General features: G+C 29.5%; 2 protein-coding genes and 2 pseudogenes across 2 annotated transcripts; 3 read left to right on the forward strand and 1 right to left on the reverse strand.

The window, feature by feature from the left end:
- Nucleotides 1-666: 666 nt before the first annotated feature.
- On the forward strand, nucleotides 667-2,953 carry LOC132932562 (zinc finger MYM-type protein 1-like). The gene is made up of 5 exons (XM_060998948.1): nucleotides 667-694; nucleotides 1,747-1,928; nucleotides 1,992-2,112; nucleotides 2,179-2,416; nucleotides 2,485-2,953. Exons 1-5 carry the CDS (start codon nucleotides 667-669, stop codon nucleotides 2,951-2,953), a joined length of 1,038 nt encoding a protein of 345 aa, XP_060854931.1.
- A 16,652-nt stretch (nucleotides 2,954-19,605) lies between these two features.
- LOC132932563 (uncharacterized) lies at nucleotides 19,606-20,386 on the reverse strand (annotated as a pseudogene).
- A 348-nt stretch (nucleotides 20,387-20,734) lies between these two features.
- On the forward strand, nucleotides 20,735-23,144 carry LOC132934460 (uncharacterized; annotated as a pseudogene).
- Nucleotides 21,354-22,182, forward strand: LOC132936667 (uncharacterized). The gene is made up of 2 exons (XM_061003432.1): nucleotides 21,354-21,422; nucleotides 21,475-22,182. The coding sequence occupies exons 1-2, from the start codon at nucleotides 21,354-21,356 to the stop codon at nucleotides 22,180-22,182; spliced, it is 777 nt and encodes a 258-aa protein (XP_060859415.1).
- Nucleotides 23,145-26,026: the final 2,882 nt, after the last annotated feature.

Raw genomic sequence — 26,026 nt, forward strand, 5'->3', positions numbered from 1 at the left:
TTTACTATCATTATAATAATTATTATTATTAATAAGCAAAAAAAGGACTTGTATTATCATTTTTATTTGTATTATTAAACAGGAATAATTTATTTATATTTGATTTGTTTTTAAATTATGTTCGAAACTTTAAAAAGTGTATATAATTCAAAATGTTCATAGAACATGCATAGTTGTATATTTTCTTTTAAAGCTTCCACAATTGCTTGGCATACTTCGGGAACAATCTGTCCAATAACTTGTTTTGACATTTTAAACAGGTACTGCAAACTTTGATAGGAATCACCAGTTGCCAAAAATCGTAGCGTAACAGCTAATCTTTCTTTCACAGGAATGGCTTTTCGGAAATTCGTATCTTTTTTGGAGATTTTTTCACCGATCAAATTTATTAGATATTCAAAATCAATTGACGACATTCTAATGAAGTTTCTGTACTGTCCACTTATTTCCTGTTCCTGAAGACAATTTAATAAATATGATCCACTGCATATGTCCCTAGACTTCATTAAATTTGTTTGCCACCATCTTCTTTCACTTTTTTTTTATTTTTTCGTTTTTTTAAAATAGAATGAATTAAAATAAATGATGCGCTAGCGACTTGTAAATTTCTCACAGAAGACATTGTACACGATGTGAACTAACTCGAGAACAAACTGTGAATAACTGATGGATAGACCGGCGAACAACCAAATAGGTACACGGTAGCGCTCGACTCTATCGTACACACTGATCGTGTAACGTTGTAACATTGTAACATTGTAACATTCAGGTGAGCACGAACTCTGTTACATTACGGCTAAATGCTCCGGTGTGTACCCACCTTAATAAATTATTATTATTATATTATGAACTATATTAAACTATATTTTTAAATTTTTTTTAGGAAAATATATCTGTTCAGGTTAAAAACAGAGAAGATATAAATTGTTCTGCTTCCACCAGTTCCACCGTTGTTAAGGTTTGTCAAACTATTACAATTTTTAGTATCTAGAAATTATTAATGTTTTATGTAATATTATGTTTCTGTTGCATCTGTGTGCATAATATTTATCTATTTTTTTTTATTTATTTGTTATAATAAACAGGCTTGTGCCTAATAGTTAAATAGTACAAACGTATTAACAATATACATATAAAAATAACATCTAATAACAGTAACTACTAACAACTAATAAATAAAATAATACAGTAAACTCTCGTTATGCAAAATCTCAAGGGGGATAGAAAAAAGTTAGAGATATCGAGTATTATTAAAAAATTTAAAATAAATGAAATACGATATGTATATGAATAATAAATAATATGAATGCCTAAAATACATAGTTTGAATACTTAAAATACTGAAATAATTGAAATGACTGAATATATTATTTTTTTTTTAAATATCTGTCATTAAATTTTGCTTAATATTACTTGTTGTCTATTTCCACATGAAAAACTTCTGTCATCTAAATTAAGATGATCAGCTACAAAATTCCATTTATCATCAGAAATAGTAGTTGAAAACCGGCTTTTGTGAAGCAATTTATTCGAGATAACGAAAAACGATTCATTTTATATCGAGTTATCGAGAGCAAAATACTATTTAGGGTAATAGTAGTTTCAAGGGGAATTCAACGTAGTTTCAATCAGAAGCATTGTATACATTAGATATAAACTACCCTAGTCTGAACCATGGGAATTTTCTTGAACTACTAAAATTTACCGCTAGTCGTGATTCAATTTTAAACGAATACTTGAAATTAGCGATTGACCAAAGCAAAAAGCGTAAAACAAAACTGGATAGTCAGTCAAAAATATTCAAAGGAAGAGGAAACTTAGTAACTTTACTATCCAAAACTACAGTAAACAAGGTGATTGATGCAATACTTTTGTGTATGAGAAAAATTATTAGAACTGAATTGGCTGACAAGCAGTTTAGCATTCAAGTAAAATATAAACTTATAGTCTTTTCACTATACATGTTATACATTAATTTCTTATATTTTCAGGTTGATAGTACTCAAGACATTGGAGCGGAAGATCAAGCGCTTTTTCTTAGATATGTGGTAAATAGTGAAATTAAGGAACGGTTGTTTTCAGTTTTAAAGGTTAACGATTCTTCTGGAAAGGGTTATTTTGAAATTCTTAAAAAATGTTTTAATGATCATGGTATTGACTTTAAATAAATAATTGGAGAATCATTTGATGGAGCAGCCAACATGCGTGGTGAATCTAATGGTCTCCGTGCGCACATACAAAAAGAAAATCCAAAAAGTGTATATGTTTGGTGTTATGCTCATACATTAAATTTATGTATTTGTGACACATGTTCAAATATAGCTGCTATAAATTTGTCTGGACTGCTTAATCGGCTGTCAACATTCTTTTCAGAATCATATAAACGTATGGATATATGGAAGAAAAAACAAGAACAGTATAGCACTTAGGTCATCTTAAGTTAAAGAAACTCCAAAAAATTGGTAATACTCGTTGGTGGTCTAGAGAAAAGGCTTTAAAATGGAAATTTAAAGGAGATGACAATTTATATGCTACAGTTATCAGTGCTCTGGATTATGTTATAATGACCTGTGGTACATTTGATTCAAAAACCTCTTCAGAAGCCATATCTTTGAGGGATAAACTATGCGAATTCCAAATCATATTAACTGCTCACCTTTTTTTAAACATATTTTCCACAGTTGGTCTTACTTCAACATATTTACAATCATCCAACTTGAATTTACTGTCTGCCTGGGAAATGGTTGAAAAAACGATTAAACATATTTCTACAATAAATTTTGAAGATATTTTTAATGAAGCAGAACAGTTTTCAGAACAAATGAATAATAGTTTAGAGGATCTTAAACTGTCTGAAAATGTAATTGTTGAGTGTGAATTACCTCAACCTCGTATTAGATCAAAAAACGAATTGCCGATGAACTGTGTAGAGATGAAACTCCACTTAATGTGAAAGATAAATATCGTGTTGAAGTGTTTAGATGCATAATAGACCGATTGCAGAATGATTTCACAGAAAGATTTTCTCATAATAAAATATTAATTACAGATATGCAATATTTACTCCCCAAACATTTTGAGGATGTTAAAGAAGGCTTACCAGGTACTGCACTGAAAAAATTATCTGAACTTGCATCAATAGACCACTTAAAATTAGTTACTGAGCTTCGTCATTTCACAACTATTTACGATGATGTTGTTGGACCTTTGAACATGAAAACGAAACGTATATACAGTGAAGTTGAAAATGGTGAAAATATTCAAAATTATGACAATTTTTTGAAAATTGTCATTTTGTACACTCGATTATAATTTTTACTTAACACATATTATACAATTAAGAACTACAATGACAAAAAGTACAATAATGTATAAAGAACCAACCTAAATAGTAAATATTGTGATTTCTTTAATTTTTATTTTTATTAAATAATATTGTACAGCTGCGCACGTTTTGGTCGTCGTCTGACCGACCAAACACGCACACGCTATTTTATATATTTATCTTTTGTTTATTATATACATGTATTTGTGTACGCGGAACGACCTGTCGACGGTCGTCGACTATTAGACGTTAATCGTTAACATTCGTTATCGACAGGTAGTAGTCCCAACCGTAGTTGATACCCGACCGCGTATCGTATAAGTCGAATGTAATGTAAGAATGTCGTGAATTTTATTATACACTGGTTAAATGATTTAATATTATTTTTGTGTTTTCTTTGGCAATCATTTTATTTTAACGCCCTACAGTTTCAGAAGTGGGATATGAATGAATGAGTGGATGATGTACGAATGCCTGTGTTAACACGGAATGCGAGTAAACAATGAAGGTACCAAAATGAACGAAACGAATGACAAAAATAAATTGAATGCAAAGAATAAGCCGGAAGTAGTTAATCCACCTCAAGGGAACGATAAAACGGAAGAGATGAATAAAAACCATGAATCTACGTCATCTTCATCAGCGTCGCCAGGTTTTCCCGTGAATCCGGTAGATGCAAACCTTGGTCGACACACTCGTAAGACAAAACAGTATGTTAATGGAATTGTTTAAAGTTCAACAAAACAGCAATCGACCAACGAATGATATAACGATTGCTCCTGACCTGAACAAGTCTATTCCGATATTCAACGGTCTGGGTACGGGCTCGCAAGCTCTCGATTGGATTCAAACTGTAAACGGCGTAGCGAATTTACATCGTTGGCCGGATAATTTCAAACTCCAATCTGTGCGGGCCAACTTAGAAGGTGTGGCTCGACACTGGTTTGCGTCCCGAGAGATAGAACACTGGTCAGATTTTGAAAGACAGTTTCATAAAACTTTTGTCGGCGTAGTTATGATGGGCGACCGTTGGAAACAAATGTCGCGGCGCGTCCAGTTACCCAACGAGAACGTACGTGAGTACTACCACGAAAAGGTATTTTTATGTCGACAAATTGGTATGTCATTTTACGAAAGTAAAATTCAAATACTAGAAGGTTTATACTCGAAAGAGTTGAGTATGTACTTGTTTGGTCGAAACCACGTGGACGAAGACGATTTATTAAGTGACATGGTAGAATATGAATTGCTCGATACGTCCCGCTCTGTACGATTTCGGCAAATATCAAGTACTAAAGAAGTCATGTTACAAAAATCGGTGACGTCGAGTCCAACCAATGCTGTGACAATTAAAAAAGAGGACGTAAAAGTGGCCGTAGGAGGAAAAGGTGCAGCACCGCCGCGTGCATATTGTTTCAATTGTGGCTCAAAAACTCATTTGTCACTGCAGTGCCCAAAACCTAAACGTGAAAAGGGAGCGTGTTACGAATGTGGGTCGACGGCACACCAACGAGGATTTTGTCCAGTACTCATGCGAGGTAATGATGACGGAAAAAGGGAAAAGTCAGCCGGATTGATGAGCATTGATGTTGTACGAGCGTAGGACTCGCCTGATGAGTGTCCAGCGCCGCACGAGGTACAACGTTCCAGTGGAAGAGTCAGAATCTTACTGCGTCAATGTCAACGCTGTGGTTGACACAGGAAGTCCAATCAGTATAATCAAGAGTGAGTTAGTTCCAACTATATTATATACCACGCAAACGGTGAGTAAAAAACATTTTTGTGGTATGAACGGCGCGAGGTTGGATATACTCGGTATATTCTAAACGAACGTAATAATTAATAATTTTGAAATGTATTTAAAATTTTATGTTGTGTCTAATTATACCATGAAAGCGAATGCAATTTTGGGAAGGGACTTTTTAAGCAAAAAAGGATTTAAAATTGAATTTAAGAATAATACGATAGACATAGTAAAATTAGACACGGGGAATTCGGACGAAACCAATATTAATTTTAAAGAAATATTGTGTACCGATTACGATGATTGTGTCGATAAAAGTAACGATAATACAGCGTTGAATGTGAACCCCAAATTAAATTCAGAACTGAGGAATATATTTAGTGAATTATATGATGTCGATTAGTCTTCAAATAGGAGTTACGTAACGAGGATTTTGATTTTGATATGAAAATAATTTTAAAACACGAACAACCAATTACGTTTTGCCCTAGACGTCTGTCTTACAGTGAACAACGCGATTTACGAGTTATTATTGATGAATTGTTAACTGAAGGTATTATCAGAGAAAGCAATAGCCCGTACAGTAGTCCGATAGTGTTGGTCCGTAAGAAATCAGGTGGTTATAGGTTATGTGTAGATTACAGAGAGCTAAATAAAATTACGATTAAGGATAATTTTCCGACCCCACTCATTGACGATCAGTTAGATCGATTAAAAAAAAAAAAAAATATTTACTTCTTTAGATTTAAAGAACGGTTTCCACTATGTACGTATGAATGAAAAATCTGTCCAATATACGTCTTTTGTTACTCCATTGGGACAGTACGAGTACTTAAAAATGCCATTTGGTTTAACAAATTCCCCACGAGTATTTAATCGATTTATTCAACTCATTTTTCGAGACAAAAATACCGACGAAAATATTGTCAAAATTAGAGATAAATTACAGAACGCTGATGATAAGTTGTACGAACTACGTAATGGTTTAGTTTATCGGAAAGAAAATAAGCATGTTAGGTTCTATGTTCTGGAATCTATGGTAACAAATTTTATACGATCGTGCCACGACGACATGGCCCATGTAGGATTATCGAAAGTAATTGAAAACATTTCACGTATATACTGGTTTCCTGGTATGAAGGCCAAAGTGCGACATTATATCGATAATTGGACAGTTTTTATGAGAACGGGCACAAGTCATTTTTTGACATTTTTTTTTTTCGTTAATTTTGTGTGAAATTTTACGCCCAATCGAATGGTAGCACTGTCGTGGTCGCACGAGGATTTGTTATCACAGTATTTTAAAATGCGATACGACACAAGTCAAAATTAACGATTTTTTTTTTATTCAAAAGGGCACAAGTCATATTATATTAAATTTTAACTCTTAATATAATGTTATTGTATTAGTTTATATTGTTTATAATCTTTTTTATTAGCTAACACAATGTCTAAAAGAACACTAAATTTATTGTCTCGTGTTACAAGTGAGTATCTTTATATTATTATCTATCTATATTAGTTCTGTTATACCAATAACTAATTCAGAATAATAATGTAATTTAAAGCTTCAAAAACTAATCTGAAATACTCTGCAAAAAGGAAACTAGATTTTAATGGTCTTCCACAGCAGAAAATCCAAGTAATTAACAATCTAAATCCTAGAATTATTATATTATAATTAAAATTAAAAATATAAAATTGGCTCTTTATTAAATATAGAGAAAAATACTATATTATGTTAAAAAAATATTTATGTAATACAAGTAAAAACACTTGTCATTGTAGACATAGATAACTGAATTATTTATATTATATTATATGAATTACAAGTTTGCTAAAATAAAATTGTGTATTGCTTCTATTAATTATTTAAGTTATCAAGTACCTATTATTAGATTTTTTTTCTTTTTACTTTTTGTTTAAATTATTGTATTTTATTATATCTTACTATATCAGTTATTATTTTTATAAACTTAAATAGATTAGGTATGTTTTAAACTAGTCTTAAGTATATTATACTTATTTATATTTCATCTATAATAGTGTAAAAATTCATGCTCTTTCGCATGGGTTTCTTCAGTGGGGATAATTAAAATATAAACAAACCAACTAATAGTTGACTATCTTATAGCTATTAATATTGACACATAGAAATAAAATATTAATTATTATTTTACTTTAATGTATAATATTCATTGTGAATTAAGAATATGTAATTTTATAAGTTAAATAATTAATTGAATTCTACAGGAATGGGTGAATGTCTCACAGAATCATACAAATAATAATGAGTTAGAAGTATATAATAAATTAGTAAGTACTTTATAAAATAAAACAATTATGTTCAATTTATAGAATTTGGTAGTTAGGTACCTAATTATTTTTATAAAACTTGTTCAAATAGTCAACTCAGGAACCAAAAGATAACATTATACATTTGAATGGAAATAATTTTGAAGTTATAACTGAAGATGAATATATGTATAATAATAATTGTTCACTAAATGAGCCTGAAAAGCTAGTATATGAGTATAACAATCATGAGAAATTACATGCATTTGTGTCCAAGGTGATTAACTTATTTTATTAATTTTAATAATTATTAAAATTGTAACTTTTATAGCAATAATGTTATGAAGAATACATTTTTTTAATTTCAGTAGAGCTTATATTTTTATTTAAAATAGTATTTTTTGTCTATTCAAATAATAATTTTCATTCAATCTCAACTTTAGGCTGTGAGTAGTGAAGACCGGTTGGAATAGTATTCTAATCATTCGGACGATATAAGTATTATTCCTGGCACCCCAGAAGATACGTCCTTACTGCAGATCAACAATGATATTCCTGGCACTCCAGAAGATACATTATTGTTGGTTAACAATGAAATTCCTGGCACCCCAGAAGACACTTTATTGTTGACTAACAATGAACAAGAGGCTAATCCGGTTATTGGCAGGAAAGCCAGAGTTAGCATAAAAGGTGAGACTGTTCAGTATCGAAATTACATAAAGACAAACAGGAATTCTGGTAACAAATATTGCACTAATAAAGGTAAAACTGTTGAAAGTAGATGCTCAAAAGAACTACCAAACTGTAGAGCAAAATGTAATTCAAAAATTGACGATGAATTACGTGAGAAATTATTTGCTACATATTGGTCAATGAAAAACCACAATAGAAGAACTTCATATATTTCTGGATTAGTAACTTTTCACAACACAAAAGTAAACCGGAAACATAGATTGACACCGGAAAAACAAAATAACAGGAATATAACTATGAATTATTTTATTCCTAATAATAATAAACTCTTAGTTCAGGTTTGCAAGGGCTGCTTTTTAAAAAATTTTGGCGAAACTACTAAATTTCTGCGCAATGTTTGCAATAAAAAATTGGAATCTATTGCTAATAATGTGACACTTGATAGAAGGGGTCACACAGAGCCAAAAAATAAAAGAACCCCTGAGGACATACAAGCTGTAAAAGATCATATTAAGAAACTCCCAACATATGAAAGTCATTATTGTCGAAAAGTTACCAGTAAAAAGTATCTACCTCCTTATTTTACACTCCAAGCTGCTTACAACGAATATACAAAAACTGTCCCAACTCCTGTTTGGAGAAGCATTTATGAAAAACATTTTAAACTATCAGGGTTGAAAGTGAAAAATCCAAAAAAAGATACCTGTGCTCAATGTGACAGGATCAAAATGCAACTATCAAAATGTTCATGTGAAAAAAGAAACGAATTAAACATTGAAAAAAAAAACCATCAGGATGATGCCGAAGAAGCATATTCTTCAAAAAGAATTGATTCTTCTACATCTACTAACAATAAATGCGTTTTATCATTTGATCTCCAGCAGTGCCTCCCAACTCCACTTTTAGAGTCTTCGGTTGCATTTTACAAGCGCCAGTTATGGACATATAATTTAACTGTTCATAATATAAATACTTCAACAGCATCATGTTTCATATGGAGTGAACCTATTGCAAAGAGGGGAGGGAATGATATTGGTTCTTGTGTTATTAATTATTTAAAATGTCTCTCAACAGAAATTAACCATGTAGTCATGTATAGTGACTGTTGCTCTGGCCAAAACAAGAACAGTATTATGATGGCAATGGTTCTTTGGTTTATGGAGCATCAAGATATTGTCACTATAATTGATCACAAATTTTTAGTTCCGGGTCACACACGAATGGAGTGTGACTAGGATCATGCACGTATTGAAAAAGGACGCAAACGATACCCTTTACCCATAAACCACCCTTATGATTGGACTCAAATGATTCGCTGGGTGGGAAGAGAAAAGTTTGATGTAATTGATATGAAGCAAAGCAATTTTTATGATTTTAACAGTTTGTTAAAAACCAAGTACCAAAAAAAAAAAAAATACAAATGGAGAAAAATTTGTATTCCGTGATGTGAAATGGATGAGTTACGTTAAAGACCAAAAGAATACAGTTCTTTACAAGACATCACTAAAAGATGAAGCTGAATTTTTTGAACTAGATTTGACCCGTAAAAATAGTGATGTAAGTAGCTTACCTTTGGCCTATGACGAAGAACTACCAATTACAGTTGAAAAAAAAAAGATCTTATATCACTACTACCACTGATTCCAGATGTGTTCCATGAGTTTTATAAAAATTTAAAAACAAAGAAAAATTTAAATGACCCAGTACTATCCGATGATGAGTAACGTTTAAATGGAGTTACCCTTACAGCTATATTTTATTGTTATGGTGTTTAATATTATTATTATTATATATTTAAACTGACTGATGTTTATTAATTTTTAATCAGTATACTTAGTCACCAAAAATAGTGTGCAATATTATTAAATATTTTTATTGATTTTTATTATTTTTTTAAACAGTATATAGTCACCAACGAAGGTGTGCAATATTATTAAATATTTTTAATGATTTTTTATTATTTTTTAATCAGTATCTAGTCACCAAAGAAGGTGTGCAATATTATTAAATATTTTTATTGATTTTTATTATTTTTTAATCAGTATCTAGTCACCAAAGAAGGTGTACAATATTATTAAATATTTGTATTGATTTTTAATATTTTTTTAATCAGTATCTAGTCACCAAAGAAGGTGTGCAATATTATTAAAACTTACTTTGTTATCATTATTATTTAAATAATAAAATTATACTTCATTAATAATTGTATGTCTATTTTATTACTTTTGAGAATATTAATTTATATTAATCAGTAAGCAGTATTATATTAATTAGTATTTTATTTTGAAGTGTATGAAAAAGGACACAAGTCAATATCTTTTTTTTATTAAATGTGCAATAGGGCACAAGTCAGTATATGAGAAAGGTCACAAGTCAATATTGTATGTGCAATTGGTCACAAGTCATTAATAACTGAATAATAATGTAATTTCTATAATGAAAGGAAGTTGAAAAAACGTGGACAATTATAAATAAAACATAAACAAAAAAGAAATTTAGATTAAGTAGAAAATAAAAATTTTGGAATGTTTTATGCATCTCCTGAAAACCAACAAAAAATGACTTGTGCCCCTTCTCATAAAAACCGTCCAATTGTTTGAAGTGTATTGAGTTTTCAATTCCCAGTGGTAAAAAGGAAGGTTTACTTTTTAATATTCCAAAGGGGGACAAACCATTCGTAACCATACACATCGATCATTTGGGTCTATTAGCAAAAACAGGCTCCAGAAATAAGTATATTTTTGTTGTCATTGACGTCTTCACAAAATTCATCCGCCTTTATTTGTGCCGTACTACGAAATCTGACGAAGTGATTAAACACTTACGTGATTATTTTCGAACATATTCCAAACCACATCGAATAATAAGTGATCGGGGTACGTCTTTCACGTCACAAACTTTTTCGGAATTTGTTGAAAGTGAATCAGTAAAGTTGATATTAGTAGCCTCGGGCACCCCCAGGGCAAACGGTCAGGTCGAAATCGTAAAAAAATCCATCGTACCTAAGCTAACAGATTCTATAAATAAATGGGATCGAGTTTTATACAAGGCCGAATTCGCCATTAATAACACGGTACACAGGTCCACGGGATAAAGTCCAAGTATGCTATTATTTGGAATAAATCAAATAGGCGAAGTCAATGATGAAATACGTAGAATATTGGATAACATAGTGTCTGAGGATGTAATTAATTTCGAGAGTATGAGGACGGAGGCAGCGAATCGTATTATTAAATCTCAGGAAGCGAATAAGATATATTATGATGCGAAACATAAACAGGCAACTATTTATAAAGAGAACGATTATGTAATGGTAACCAACACGGACGTAACAGTCGGACGAAATAAAAAACTAATCCCAAAATTTCGAGGACTGTACGTTATTAAAAAAGTGTTAGATCGGGATAGATATGTCGTGAGTGACATTGAAGGTTTTCAGGTCACGCGACGCCCGTACGAAGGTATTATAGGACCAGATCGTATCAAAAAATGGGTTAAATAAATCTGATCAGAGAAAATTGTCATTGTCATTTGTTTTTTTTTTTTTTTATATTATTATCTGTATCACATGTATTACTACAAATATTTGTTATTTCAATGTTTTTTTTTGTCTGTATCTGCTAGTAACACGCACACGCTATTTTATATCTTTATCTTTTGTTTATTATATATATATATATTTGTGTACGCGGAACGATACGGTCGTCGACTATTAGACGTTAATCGTTAACATTCGTTATCGATACCCGACCGCATATCGTATAAGTCGAATGTAATGTAAGAATGTCGTGAATTTTATTATACACTGGTTAAATGATTTAATATTATTTTTGTGTTTTCTTTGGCCATCATTTTATTTTAACGCCCTACAATATTAAAAACTCAAATGGTTCCAGTTTCTATAACGAATGAATCATAAATGATTCTCAGATGACTCTTTTATAATATAACGTTAGGTATATTATTTGGGAGGCAAAAAAAAAAAAAATTTGGTGGCTGGGGGGCCCACAATGATTATTTATAAATAGATTATTACAATAATTTTTTTCTAGATTGCTTATTGGGAAAATCTTCTATAATATCTTTGTAGTCTAATTCTCTTGTGAGTTCTGATTCAATGTTGAGAACAGCTAATGCATTTAGTCTTTCTTCTTTCATTGTTGATCTTAAATAGCTCTTAACTCTCTTTAGTGTAGAGAAAGACCGTTCAGCTGAACAATTTGTAGCTGGAGTACAGAGTATCATTCTCAATGCAATGTCTATGTATGGATAGACTTCTACAAGGTTGTTATTTCTTATATAAATACTAATTTCTAAAATTGTTTTTGGAAAAACACATTTTTGTTTTTTTAAGCTTTTAACATGACTTTGAAAATGAACGCATTCTATAGGAAATGAGGATCCTAAATCACTTTTGTATAAACTTTGCAGTGACTCAGAATTTTTTTTAACTTCAGCAGGTGTTAGTTCTGACAAGTGATAAAAAAAATTATACTTTGAAGTTAAATTGTCATAGGCAATTTTTATTTTTTCTAAATCAGATTTAATCTGGTCTAATATCATAAAATAAGTGTTTACTTTAAAATTTTCATATTCATCATCAAAGACTTGTTCCTCACCGTTGCCTTCATCAAAAAACCTTTTACGTTTTTTTTTACGTTTATTATTTGTATTCAAACTTGAAATGCCACATTTCTCAATTGCTCGAGTTTTGTAATCATTAAACATGTCATCACACCGAATATCATGTACAAAACCTATCAACGACTGGTAAATTTCTACCACAATACCCAAATCAATTTGAATTGACTGTAGTTTCTTACTACATGCATTAAACCGTTCTAATATATCTCCCCAAAATATGGACATAAATGATGTTTTTAAGGTTTTTATACTTTTCAATAAACCTTTTGCTTCAAAGCAAGTTGAAACATTTTCACTTTTATCTTCAGTTATTGTAGTTAACGCACTTAACCCTTTGTTGACCAAGCATCGAATTAAAATATTTTTTAAAGTTTTTTTTGCATAAACATGTTATATTTGACCTATATAAGACATTTTTTTTTGTTTTTTTTTTTTTTTTTTTACTCAAATTTGAGTTAGGATCATGGTACTTGGAAGTACCATCGGTCATCTAGGATTTTTTTAATTGGTACTTCAAAGTACCAACAGTAATTTTGCCATATAATTTTTAACATGTTGAATATACCAAAATTTATTTACGACTTTAGAAAAAAAAAATGTTCTTCTCTTATTTCTAAAAATATTACTCTTAGTAAAAATAAGCATAAACGTTTTTTTTAGAATACTTACATATAAATTAAAAACCTCAATAGCTCCTAAGTGTAAATTAAGTATTTTAGTCTAAAAAATGTTATATTATTAGGTCAATGCTATATATGAATTATTTTGTTACCAAAAGTTTTTTTTATCGTGGAAATTAATAGGTGTTGATTTATATGTTGGTTAAATAAAAAGAAAATCATAACTCCATATCAGTCAAATAAAAATGTTATAATTAAAAAAAAAAATAGTTATTTTACATTATGCTTATGAACACATTATAATAATTTTATATGCATATTAGTTATACTAGTTATGAACAATCTATATCATGATAGTCCGCAAAACAATTTTTTTTATCGTTACAGCATAAAAATACATTGCAATGGGAGCATTTTGAATATGGCCTTGATTGAGTTCCGTTCATAGCACAAACTTCACAACGTCCTCGATTAGCAACAAATTTTGGCCAATGAATTCCTCGATTGGTTAAACGCACATCTTTTGACACTGACCATTCTTTTCCTCTCCTCTTCTTTATTGCCGGACCTTTATTTTTTGGTGTTGAAGTTGATTGTCTTTTATTTGATTTAGGAAGTTCTCGTAAAGTCAAAAGTCCTTGTGTGACTGAACGACGAAAATCCAATAAAGTAATACTTCCATGTATTTGCTTGTATACCACATACGAATTTACAAACATAATGTCTAATAAACCCCAAAATATTCGGTGCCACCACTTTTTTGATTTTCTGTTAACACCGTAAGTTGTTCTAAGTTGATCAGCATGATCTACACCACCCATATAACAATTATAATCACGTACAACTTGTGGACATAGAATATCTTTTTTTCGACCACAATTATCCTTTCTTGTTACAGTTGTTATTTCTGAACCATGATAATTTGATGCTAACATAACATACTTGGTATCTTTCCATTTGTAAACACCAATACCAGTGTTTGTAATGCGATAATCTGATGAACCTCTAGGCGCTTTTTTATCTTCAGATAATTCCGGGACATCTTTACGGTTTGATCGGATTGTCCCACATGCTAGTGAATTTTCCGCTTTTAATTTTTCTAGCAATGGCAATGAAGTAAAATAATTGTCGAAAAAAAATTTTTTATTTTTATTCCACTCGTTTTTTGTCAAATTCAATACAACACGCTCACCCAAACCAAATGACTCAAATTCATCAGATAATTGCTCATCTTTGCCTTGATATATACTAAAGTTTTTTATATATCCCCTTTGGTCAGATAAACACCATATTTTATATCCGCGTTTGATAGGTTTTTGAGGATTATATTGTTTCATACAGTTACGACCTTTAAAAATAATCATCGATTCATCAATACTTAGTTCTCTCGTTCCATGGTAAGATGTAGAAAATATTTCATTACAGTAATTTATCAAAGGCCTAAGTTTTAACAGTTTATCTTTATTATTTGTTGGGATCAATGAGTTGTCTTGAACATGAAGATTTGATAAAATATTATCAAATCGATTACGGCTCATTGTATTTGACACACAGGGAACATTTAAATCATCAGATGTTGCCCAATAATGTTTCCAACTTGGCAGTTTGTTGTACCCCATTAAAAAATTTATACCTATGAAGTTCAGAATTTCAAAACGTTTTACATTCAAAGGACGTCCTCTTTGAATACTATATAAATTTGTTTGATACACAAGTTGATCAATAAAACCATCGATAAATTCCAAAAATATTGACGTAGCAGTTTCCCCCTTGAATTTGCCATCAACGGGTCCATCGGGAAGTGAATAATCGGGTTCTAATGTTTTGACAGTTATCTTTTTCCATTTACGGCGAATTTGTGAGATATCTTCTTTTTTTTTTTTTGAAGTGTTTTTAAGCTTTTTGGAAGGGGGAGATTTGATATTATTAGAAGAGCCAGAAATGTCGTGGAGATTGACAGTTTGAGTAGAAGTCGGCACAGCTATAACTACAGGTTCTACTGGCTCAATTATATTTGAAAAATTAATATCAGTATTATCCAGAATAAATTCAAAACTATCTTCATTTTCAATTTCTAATTCATTTGTCACTATATTTTCTTCAAATGGATTATTATCGACCACAGAAAAAAAATCTTTACCTTTCGTAATATTGTCTTCGTCGTCCGATAATTCTTCGTCGGTAATCTCATTATTATCTAACGGAATCTCTTCATTTAACCACTGAAGTAACAAATCATCGTTATTATTTGTCATTTTAAAAATAATATTATTACCTATGGTTAAATAATTCGAACTTTTAATACAAAAATGTGTATAGTACGTAAAAAAAACGATTTCACAGACAGTAATCAAACATTTACGAACGACGGCGACGATTACTAGTCGACAACTGACTAAATATTTACCGTGAAAGACCAATGGTACTTACAAGTCCATATTCTTATTTATAAATATTTCATTATATCGATAATGAAATCGCAATAACAGAAACAGATAATCCATCTAGACATATATCTAAACATAAACAAAATATTTCTTATGATAAAATGATAAAATATGTACATATAAATAGAAAGGAAAAATACCAAGTCATGTATATGTGTTGAATGCTGCAGTCCCCGAAATTAATCGCCGATAAAATGTTTAATAATAGTACGACCGCTTTTAAAATAATATTTATTTAATCGGTAGATGGTACTCGTGAGTACCGACCCATTAGAAACACAAAAATAACGTTTTATGATATTTCATACACGTTTTATTTCGGTGGACTTATAAGTACCGTCGGTCGACAAAGGGTTAAAACCGAACACCAATTTTTGTTTAGAGACTTACACGCTCGTCTCTTGCTGACCACCGAGTTTCGGAAAGACTTTTGAATGATAAATTTAGAATTTTCCAACGGTGTGTAGAAATAGAGAAAAATGTATAAAGGTTTTGTAGGCGTCTAAAAAATTCATTTGCATCATGGCAGCAACTTGCAGCATTTTTTCCAACTAAATTGAGCGAACTAGACACTAGCAAGTAGCAAGCAAAGCAATAACTAACTGGCAATGATCTGTTAAATATTAATCATAATAAATCAATACATGATATACCTAACGCCACTTATCTACAATACAAAAGTTATACTTTAGTCTAATTTATACAATTTGCATTGCAGGTTATAATGCATAAGCATGCTCGAGCTGTTTGTAATATATAGTAAGCATAAATATCATGTACCTACCTTTTTTATGTTCAATAGTATGTAGATACTATTTTAATAATTTTTTTTTTACTTTCATGCAACTCAATAAACTCATTTATGATAATTTATGAATGTTACTTAATAATAGATACTTACATAGTTATAGAAGACGGGCATTTTTAAGATTAATAACTTTCAAAAAAATATAACATCGGTTAAATCAGATAGGTATTATCAGTCAATTTAAAAAATAATATTTTAACTGTCAAGAGTAGCCATATCTATGAGAATAGCTGAAAATAATTTTGATAATAGATATGATGATAGATTATAATAACTGTGGTTATGTCATGGTTGTGTTGTCTATCTGCAATCGCGGACCGTGGTTACCTATGTTAAAATAATATTAATTGCCATATAACGCCATAAAATGATGGTACAAATCATAGTACAAATTCTTTCCAAAAAAATATTTATTGATACAATATTACACCAGGCTACAGCGGTGCCCGGCCGCCCCCCTAAATAAGTCAATATTTGGCCGCCCGGGGCAGATGTCCCCATTGCCCCCCTCTAAATACGGCCCTGTATATAGTTTTACCTATGCTCCTTGATTTTAATAAATATTTTCCACAAACAACGGAACACAGTTAACAGAAAACATATGCGTATACAGTGTTACAGCAACAACTAACAATTTGCTAGCCTAAGTTTATTGAACTATACATTTTTAAAATTATACATAAATAATTATTATACATGTACAGTGAAACCTCTGAATAGCGGACACTCTTGGTCACCAACATTTTGTCCGTTATTCGGAGGTGTCCGTTATTCAGAAGGGATACATTTTTGAAATTTATTTGTATAATAATGTACTATGTATGTACATATATGTAATGTTTTTACTTATTATTTATTGTAAGTTATTACATTTTTATATTTTTACAAATTACATATTATTATTTAAAGTATATTTTTACAATCAAAATCAAAAATTATTATTTATTATTTATTATTACATTTTTAGATTTTTGAAGCTTTAAAGTCGTTTAATCCGTGAACTTCAGCAAGTTGTTTAGCCTTTTCTTGTATTGTTGGTCCGGAAACTGGTAAATTTTTTTCTCGAGTTTTGCTAAACCAGACCAAAAGTTCTTTATCAATCACACTGCCTTCACATTTTCTTAGTTTCGTTAATTTTCATTCTTCATTTCCATTTTCAACCCACGCTTTATACATTTCTTCTGTGTTAGAAACAATATCCGCGATCTGTGTTTTTCCAACTTGAAACTTTTCTGCGAGTGCACGAATTCCTATGTTTCCGTTGTTTTTACGGTAATCTAAAATGCCAATTTTTTCGCGAAGCGACAACCGCTTTCGTTTTAACGTAGTCATCGCGTCGAAAACCGTCACTAACTGACATAATTTTGTCATAACACATAATCGCTTCACCGATAACCGAATTTGTCATAATCGTATCGTCCCATAACGAGTTTGTTATCGTAATTATGTTACATTATTACAAGAGTGCATACGAATGTGAATACGTATTACAGATAGGCATATTACAGATTGTATTTTCAAATAATGATTAGGGATTTACCATTGTTTTAAAAATCCCCTAATAAAATAATGTCGTTATTCGGAGAGTCCGCTATTCGGAGGTTTTCCTATTGAAAAGTAGTGAAAATGTCCCCGTTTCCCAAAAAACGTCCGCTATTGGGAGGTTTCCGCTATTGGGAGGTGTCCGTTAGTAGAGGTTTCACTGTATTTAATTTTAATAAAGAAATACTATATAGGTAACTAATATGTTATGGAAACAAATAATGTAGTTGCTATTATTTAATTTTGTTTCAAGATGATTATCATATTATATTGTAACTAATTGATAAATTAAAAAAGTAGAAAGAAACCAATGACCAATAGTAACCTATAACTTTCTATGAGTTTTTTAGCAAAGCTGGGCAAGTTATTCATTTTTTTCAACTAGTTAAAGTTATGTTATGTTGATACAAAAACTAACTAAGTTAGAATATAAATTAGTTTTTTAAATTTGCAAATTTCTAACTTAGCGAGGTAGTTAAGTTAGTTTGGTAAAAATAGTAACTTAAGTTAGAATAGAAGTTAGTGTTTTTTAACTTATTTAATTTTTTTTTATATAGTTTAAAATACACATTTGAAAGCCGTTTGTTCAAAATATGTTACGTAAGTATTACAGAAAGGAATTACTCGGTGCAAGGCCGTAACTGAAAAAAAATATGGGGTGGGGGTCCAACATTTTTTTATAATGGATACTGGACACATCATTTGTACGTTCAAAATATAAAAACACTTGTTCTACTTTTAAAAATAATGGGGTAGGGACCTCCCTTCCACCGCTACTGCCTTGGCTCGATGTCTTAGTACCTAACTTAAATTATTGAAATATTGGTGACAATGGAAGAATTTTATTGAACAACTGCTAATTTGATAAAATGTTTCAACTTTCAAGTAGGTAGGTAATAAGTAATTTATAATAACCCCTATTTCTTGGAAAGGAATTGGAATATCAGATATATGAACATAATACTAGATATGAAAAAAACATTAATATAATTAAAACAAATTGTGAAAAGTCTTTTGGACTTGGAAGTTCTATGAATATAGCAGTTGACTAATTGAGATGTGTTAATATCTTAATAAAAATATTTGCAACCTTAAAAAAGCATTATTAAAATTAATATAATATATAGAGATGTTACGAAATGTTCGATAATTGAACCAGAGAAATAAAAATAAAAGTCAGTTCTATAAGGTTTCTATTAGGTATCAGTGGCCCAGGGCTAGGAACTTTATGCGCTAAAAAACAATGAAATATGTGCATACGTATGCACTAAAAAAAACCAAAATATGCGGTATAATATGCATTTATTATTTTAAAAAAAATGTATTTAAAAGCATAATTATATAGAAAAAAAAATTATTTTTGAATCATAAATATTTTATTTATATTTTTCTTTTGATAATATTGAAGCTGTAATACTGAATCTATTACCAGAGTCCTAAATTTAAAAAAAATAGAATTTATCAAATACAGTGATTATTAAATCATGTTAGGTATTCACTGAATTACACTGAATGATAAGATGCTTTTTTTATGTTTTCGAGTTTAAATGATCGTCTGTTGTGGCTCAGAAGGTTTTTGTAAACAGAAAATGATCTTTCGACATCCACTGACGTAATTGGTGCGTACTTGTAGAAAATAAGGTAATTTGTTGTCAGATCTTTGGGAAGACCATCCATGGTGGAGATAGATCCACTAAGTATTGACGAGATTTGTTTTAATGTTTTTAAACCAATATTTTTAGACAAAACATTTTCCATTCTTTCATAGACTTTTTTTCCTGGTTCACCTTGAACGGATTTTAATTGTGTTTGAAAATTGTCCACGATACTCAACGATTCAGCTAAAGGCATGTTTTTAGTCTGCGGTTTCAAAATTGATTCAGAAAGAACTTTAAAATTTGAAGTAATATACACTAAATTATTTTGAACGTGTTCTTTTACCAAATTTTTTTTTGAAACTTTAATACTTAAAGCATCATCGGAGTCCAACATATTTACAACATCACGAATTTTTTCGTAGTATTTACAATAATAAAGTACGGCATTGATCCAGGTACCCCATCGGGTTATGATTGGTTCTGGAGGTAAAGGGATATCCGGTGCGTAATTTTTGAAAATTTGTATGCGTGATGGTGCTTTTTTAAATATTTTTTTTACATTACGATACTGTCACTGCAATACCACGTAAATAACATTTTTTTTTGAAAATGACATTTTGGTATCACTGTATAGATTATAATTTTCTCTATCACTTTTATTATGTACCATGAGTCCATTATATTGTTTTTTTCCGCTCAAATTAAAGGTTTTGTGATAACACGTATCTACCATAATGAACATAATATTATACCATAATATTATTCAACATAAACGCTGGTGGAGCTAGACTGCTAGTCTAAGACGGTTCAGCCCTAATAATATTGAACGTCTTACTATTCAGGTAATTATAAATATTAAGTTATAGTTAATTTATTTCAATAAAACATTGTATGAAATTAGTTAGTTTCAATTATATTATTATCTACTCAAATAAAATTACAGTTTTATGATGATAGTTATAATAATTAGGTACACTGTATGATTATTATTATTTATGTTTTTTTAGCATTATACATCATGACATCAAAAAGACGAATTAAACACCTATTGGAGCTTGCTAATGAAGCTAGTAATAAAGATGATGCTATGAACAACATTACATATAAAAAAAAAAGTAAGACAAATATTACCAATTTCTCTAATAGGAAACCAAAATATGAAACTAATTTAATAGCTAATTCATCTATTTCAAAAACAAAATATGAAGTTTTAACAGAAGATTCCTTAAAGGATATTGAATTCATTTATGAGAATGTTGTAACTTCTACAAATGAACCAGATAATATTTATAATGAAAATAATTTAAATGTTCCTAATAATACTGCAGCAACTACTGAAAATCAAGTTGATGACAGTATTTATAACAAGACTGACTGTATAATTAATTTTGAAACTGATAATTCTGAATTTAATAATTATGAAGATTGCTTAAAGGATAATATTGAATTAACTTATGAGGATGTAGAAGTTGTAACTTCCATTGATGTACCAGGTAATATTTCTAATGAAAATAATTTAAATGTTCCTAATAATACTTCACCAACCACTGAAAATCAAGTTGATGACAGTATTTATGACAAAACTGACTGTATAACTAATTTTGAAACTGATAATGATGAATTTATTAATTATGATCATGACTATTCAAAAGAAATTGAAATTGAAACTTCAGATTCAATCACTGACAAAAGAGTGCGTAAAAGAGGTATGATATCACAAAAAAAAAATTGGAATAGGGAAGTTATGCAACAAAATAGATTGCTAGGAAAGGCATACAGAGGCAAGGCAAGAAAGTATCTCAAGATGTAAATAAGGATGAAAGGAAAATGAAACCAACATGTGCTTCAACATTTTGCAATAAATCAAAAAACAGATACTGCGACAATTTTTCTGAATCTGAGAGGAGTGAGCTGTTTAACCATTTTTGGAAAAATTGTACATCCTGGGCAGAAAAGAAAACTTTTTGTGTAAATATGATTACCAAGACAGAAACAAAACGTATAATGACCGAAAGTGAGAAAAGTCGAAGGGATTGTTCCTACACTTATTACATAAAAAAAGAAGACATATCATTACCAGTCTGTAAAAAAATGTTTTTGAATACGCTCTGTTTGAATGAATGGATGGTGAGGAATTGGATAAACTCTTCAATTATTGAAGAACCTATACCACGAGTATCAGTGTCTGTACGACATAATCATCTCATATCTTGGTTTGGGTCTTTGCCGAAAATGCCCAGTCATTATTGTCGAAAGAAGTCTGAGAGACTATACCTTGAGGGTCCGTTTAATAGCAAACAAGAAGTTTATGATGTATATTTATTGAAATGTAAAGAAGAGAATATGAAACCATTAAGTAGAAGTTTTTTCTCCAGATTTATGACACAAAAAAAATTTTCCATATACCAACCTAGAAAAGATTTATGTGATACCTGCTCAAGTTATAAAACAAAAAAAAGTAAATAAAGAAAACTATGAGCTACATATTGCTCAAAAAAATCAAGCCTGAGAAGAGCTTAAAGTTGATACGCTTGATGCAGTTGCTTTCAAAAAAATAGTCTTGACAATGGATTTACAAGCTGTGAAACTAAGCCCTGCGCTGAATGCTAGTGCATTGTATTACAGCATGAAACTTAAAGTACACAATTTTACAGTCTATAATTTAGAACCTAACAACCCTTGTTCTAATTATTGGTGGGATGAAAGTCAAGGGGAACTCGAAGCATCGGTATTTACATCAATTATATTGAATCATATTAAAAAATAATGCATAGATGAGACTCAAAATAAAAAAAGACATTATTATATACTCGGACGGTTGTGGGTATCAAAACCGCAACACGGTATTGTCCAATGCGTTACTTAAATTTTCTATAGAAAATAATGTTATTATAGAACAAAAGTTCCTTGTCAAATGACATACACAAATGCCATGTGACAGTGTACATAGTTCAATCGAACGTACAATAAAAAACAAAGAAATCTATATGCCATCTGACTACATGAAACTAACAAAACTAGCAAGGAAAAATCCATCACCTTATGAATCCCACTCTGTTAACTATTCAGATTTCTATGACTACAAACAATTGAATTATTATAAGTCTATCCGACCTGGGCGATCAAAGGGTGACCCTGAAGTTTGAAATATAAGAGCTCTTAAATATGATCCCATAACCAAAAAAATATATTACAAAATAAATTTTGAACATGAATATACAGAATTACCCCAGTACCATCGAACAAAAAAAACTATAGATCTGTCCATCAACACACCTTGTTTGTATAATAGCAGAATTCCTATTACTCTGTCCAAGTGGAATGATCTCCAAAAATTAAAACCTGTTCTACCAACTGATGTCCATGATTATTATGACAATATACCTCACTTAAAGACTTATAAAGAAAGAAAATGTGATAAAATTTAGTTATTATGTTTTTTTTTTGTTATAATTATTATTATTATGTTTTAACAAGATTTTTTATTATTTTATTTTAGTGAATTGTTATATTTTCAATTTTGTATACTATTATTTATACTATAATGCAGTTTTATTGGTGTTCAGTATTAATTAAGATATTGAATAAGGAATTATAATAATTTATAATGTGGTAAAAATCAGATATTATGTTTTTTTTTTTTTAATGATTATGTTTTAACAAGATATTTTTATTTTAGTTAACTGTTGTATTTTTTATATTATTATTATTTATACTACACACCTTGTTCAAGTTTTTGATTTTAATTAATATATTTTATTGTTTATTTTTTATATTGATTTGTGAAATAAAACAGGTTGTTCATTTATTTCAAAATTTAAAATGTATTTATAGCTGGTTATTATTTGATACTATAATACAAGCCGGTATCCAGGGGGATTTTAGGGGTTCAACCCCTTTCCAAAAAAAAAATGATCCTGAGTACGTGCTTGCTTTAATACAGTTTTGATATATTAAAAAGACGTATTAATTAATATTATAATAATATTATTAAATAAGGTATTATATTAATTTAAATAAATATAAATTACACGTATCTACAACATTTGTATTTAAACAACACGTATCTAAATCCTTCAATACCTCGTATCTTCATTATATTGCTGAAAAACCACGTAAGTACTATTAATTAAATTAAATGATATTACAAAATATAATTTTCATTATTTTTAAACTATACTAAGCTCCTAATATCAATATAAGAAAAAAAAATTGAAAAATTATTTCTTGCACACAAATTAATTAGTTTTATGTCTCTCCTGAACAATTTGTGAAATGTTATTTACGTGGTATTGCAGTGACAGTATCGAATTTAGCTACAATTTTATCAACAGTCCCTGTGTGCATAAAGATGAAGTTACCATCTATGAGACGTCTGTTTTTAGTCTCAAAAGTGACGGTACATTGTAATATCTATGTGCCTTCAAATAGAAGTAAGAGAAAAAAATTAAATTTCGATACTGCTATGAAACTTCTTTTCGTAGTGGTGTATGAGATTACCATTATGTAATTTTAGAAGTAATAGAAGTAATTTTTGTGAAGTTATAATGACTGATGGTATGTAACATAACATAGATGTTACAAAGGTTATGTATCAATTGTTATAATAATTTATATATATACAATATTATATATATAATTTATGTATATACGTATGTCGTATATACACCTAATTTTGGATTTTTACTATTTTTAGATGTATAATATTATAAATAATAATTATATTAATATACAATACAATGTTATTTTATTATCTCTGCCGCCTTTTGATTGAATTTATTTTTATATTATCACGGAAACAGGCAATAGTCGAGTGCACTGTAAAATATACCTAAGTATAATAAAATTATGAATCAAACATTTCCTGTAATATTTTAAATACCTATATCTAAATTTCTTTGGTATTCAATGTAATTTGTAAATATTTATAACCGTGTAATAGAAAAAATAAATATTGAATCTACTTCTGTTAAACTTAACTACCCCATTCTCAAAAATGAAATTAATTATGACCCTTCAGTTAATAAGTCTGTATATAAAACCTATTATAAAGAAATTATTTTTGAAAATTTTCTTATAAGAATTAAAACTTAAAAGATAATTTTATTTATGTAAAAGATCATGGTTTAATAAAAGTAGTACACATACTTAAATTTATAAATGGTACAATTAAATTTAAAGTTCTTAAGTATAACCTATCTCCAATGTTCCACCATCCAATGTCATCAGATATCATAAAAATATTTTATGCTCATGATATTATTCCAAAACCTCCACTAATATCAATAGATGTGGATTCTATAATGTTTAAATGTTTTTCATTCCCAATTGATGTTCACAAGTCAGTAGCTATTGCATTGTTACATACCATATAATTTTAGATTCTGAGCGAAGCGATGAATGTATTGATTTTACAATGATGTGTTTTTTTTTTATTTTTTTTTTTGTGTCTGTCATCACCTTTTAGGACAGTAAAAGTGCTTAGATTTTCTTCAACAGTAACTTTGCTGATAGGAAAGTGAATCTAGTTGGGACTTTGGGGGGTCATAAGTTAAAATTGAAAAACAAAAGAAAAATTAAGGAAAAACGGGAATTTTTACGCAAAATCTGTTTTAGAGAAAATCGATTTTGGTTTTTGGTGTAACTCTAAAACAAATGACCTTAGGGACATGAAATTTTGACTGAATATTTATATTAGCATTTTCTATACACCATACAATTTTGAAAATTTTTTTAGTTTTTTTTTCTATAAATATCAATAAAATTTTATCTGTTGAGTAAAAAAGATTGAAAATTTAATAGAAGGCTCCTAGGTTATTGTTTCAAAGGCAGATGAAAAAAATTAAAAATCCTTAGTCACAGTTTTTATTTATAAGCATTTAAAGTTCAAATTTTGACAAAATACGGAAAAATCACGAAAATTAGCAAATTATTTTGACTTGAGAATTCATAAAAATTTTTCTTTTTAAATCTAAGATTTTAAAATGTAATATAAGATTACTCATAAGTTTGTGTACCTTTATCAAAAAAAAAATGTCCACAAGAAACTTAAATTAAATTTTTATGAGCGTCTGAAATTTATATTTTTACAACATTTGATATTCACTCGATTTCTCATGTAACAATTTTCTTATTTTATTGCAATTAAAAAACGAATGACTGTAGATACTTGAAAATTTCACTGAATGGTAATATTAGCATTTTGTATACACCATAAAATGTTGAAAATATTTTGACTCTTTTTGAGCTGTTTACGGACATTGTCAGTTTTCAATTTTTTTTTCTATAAATATCAATAAATTTTTATTTG

Source organism: Metopolophium dirhodum, chromosome 1, assembly GCF_019925205.1.
Source record: "Metopolophium dirhodum isolate CAU chromosome 1, ASM1992520v1, whole genome shotgun sequence".
Lineage (NCBI taxonomy): Eukaryota > Metazoa > Arthropoda > Insecta > Hemiptera > Aphididae > Metopolophium > Metopolophium dirhodum.

Excerpts from the sequence above, each read along its gene's own strand:
- LOC132932562 (XM_060998948.1), top strand. The coding sequence starts at position 667 with ATGGATAGACCGGCGAACAACCAAATAG. Across the intron at positions 695-1,746 it reads ACCGGCGAACAACCAAATAG|CGATTGACCAAAGCAAAAAG; the intron begins GTACACGGTAGC and ends ACTTGAAATTAG. Across the intron at positions 1,929-1,991 it reads ACAAGCAGTTTAGCATTCAA|GTTGATAGTACTCAAGACAT; the intron begins GTAAAATATAAA and ends TTATATTTTCAG.
- LOC132936667 (XM_061003432.1), top strand. The coding sequence starts at position 21,354 with ATGACTATTCAAAAGAAATTGAAATTGAAACTTCAGATTCAATCACTG. Across the intron at positions 21,423-21,474 it reads CAAAAGAGTGCGTAAAAGAG|ATTGCTAGGAAAGGCATACA; the intron begins GTATGATATCAC and ends GCAACAAAATAG.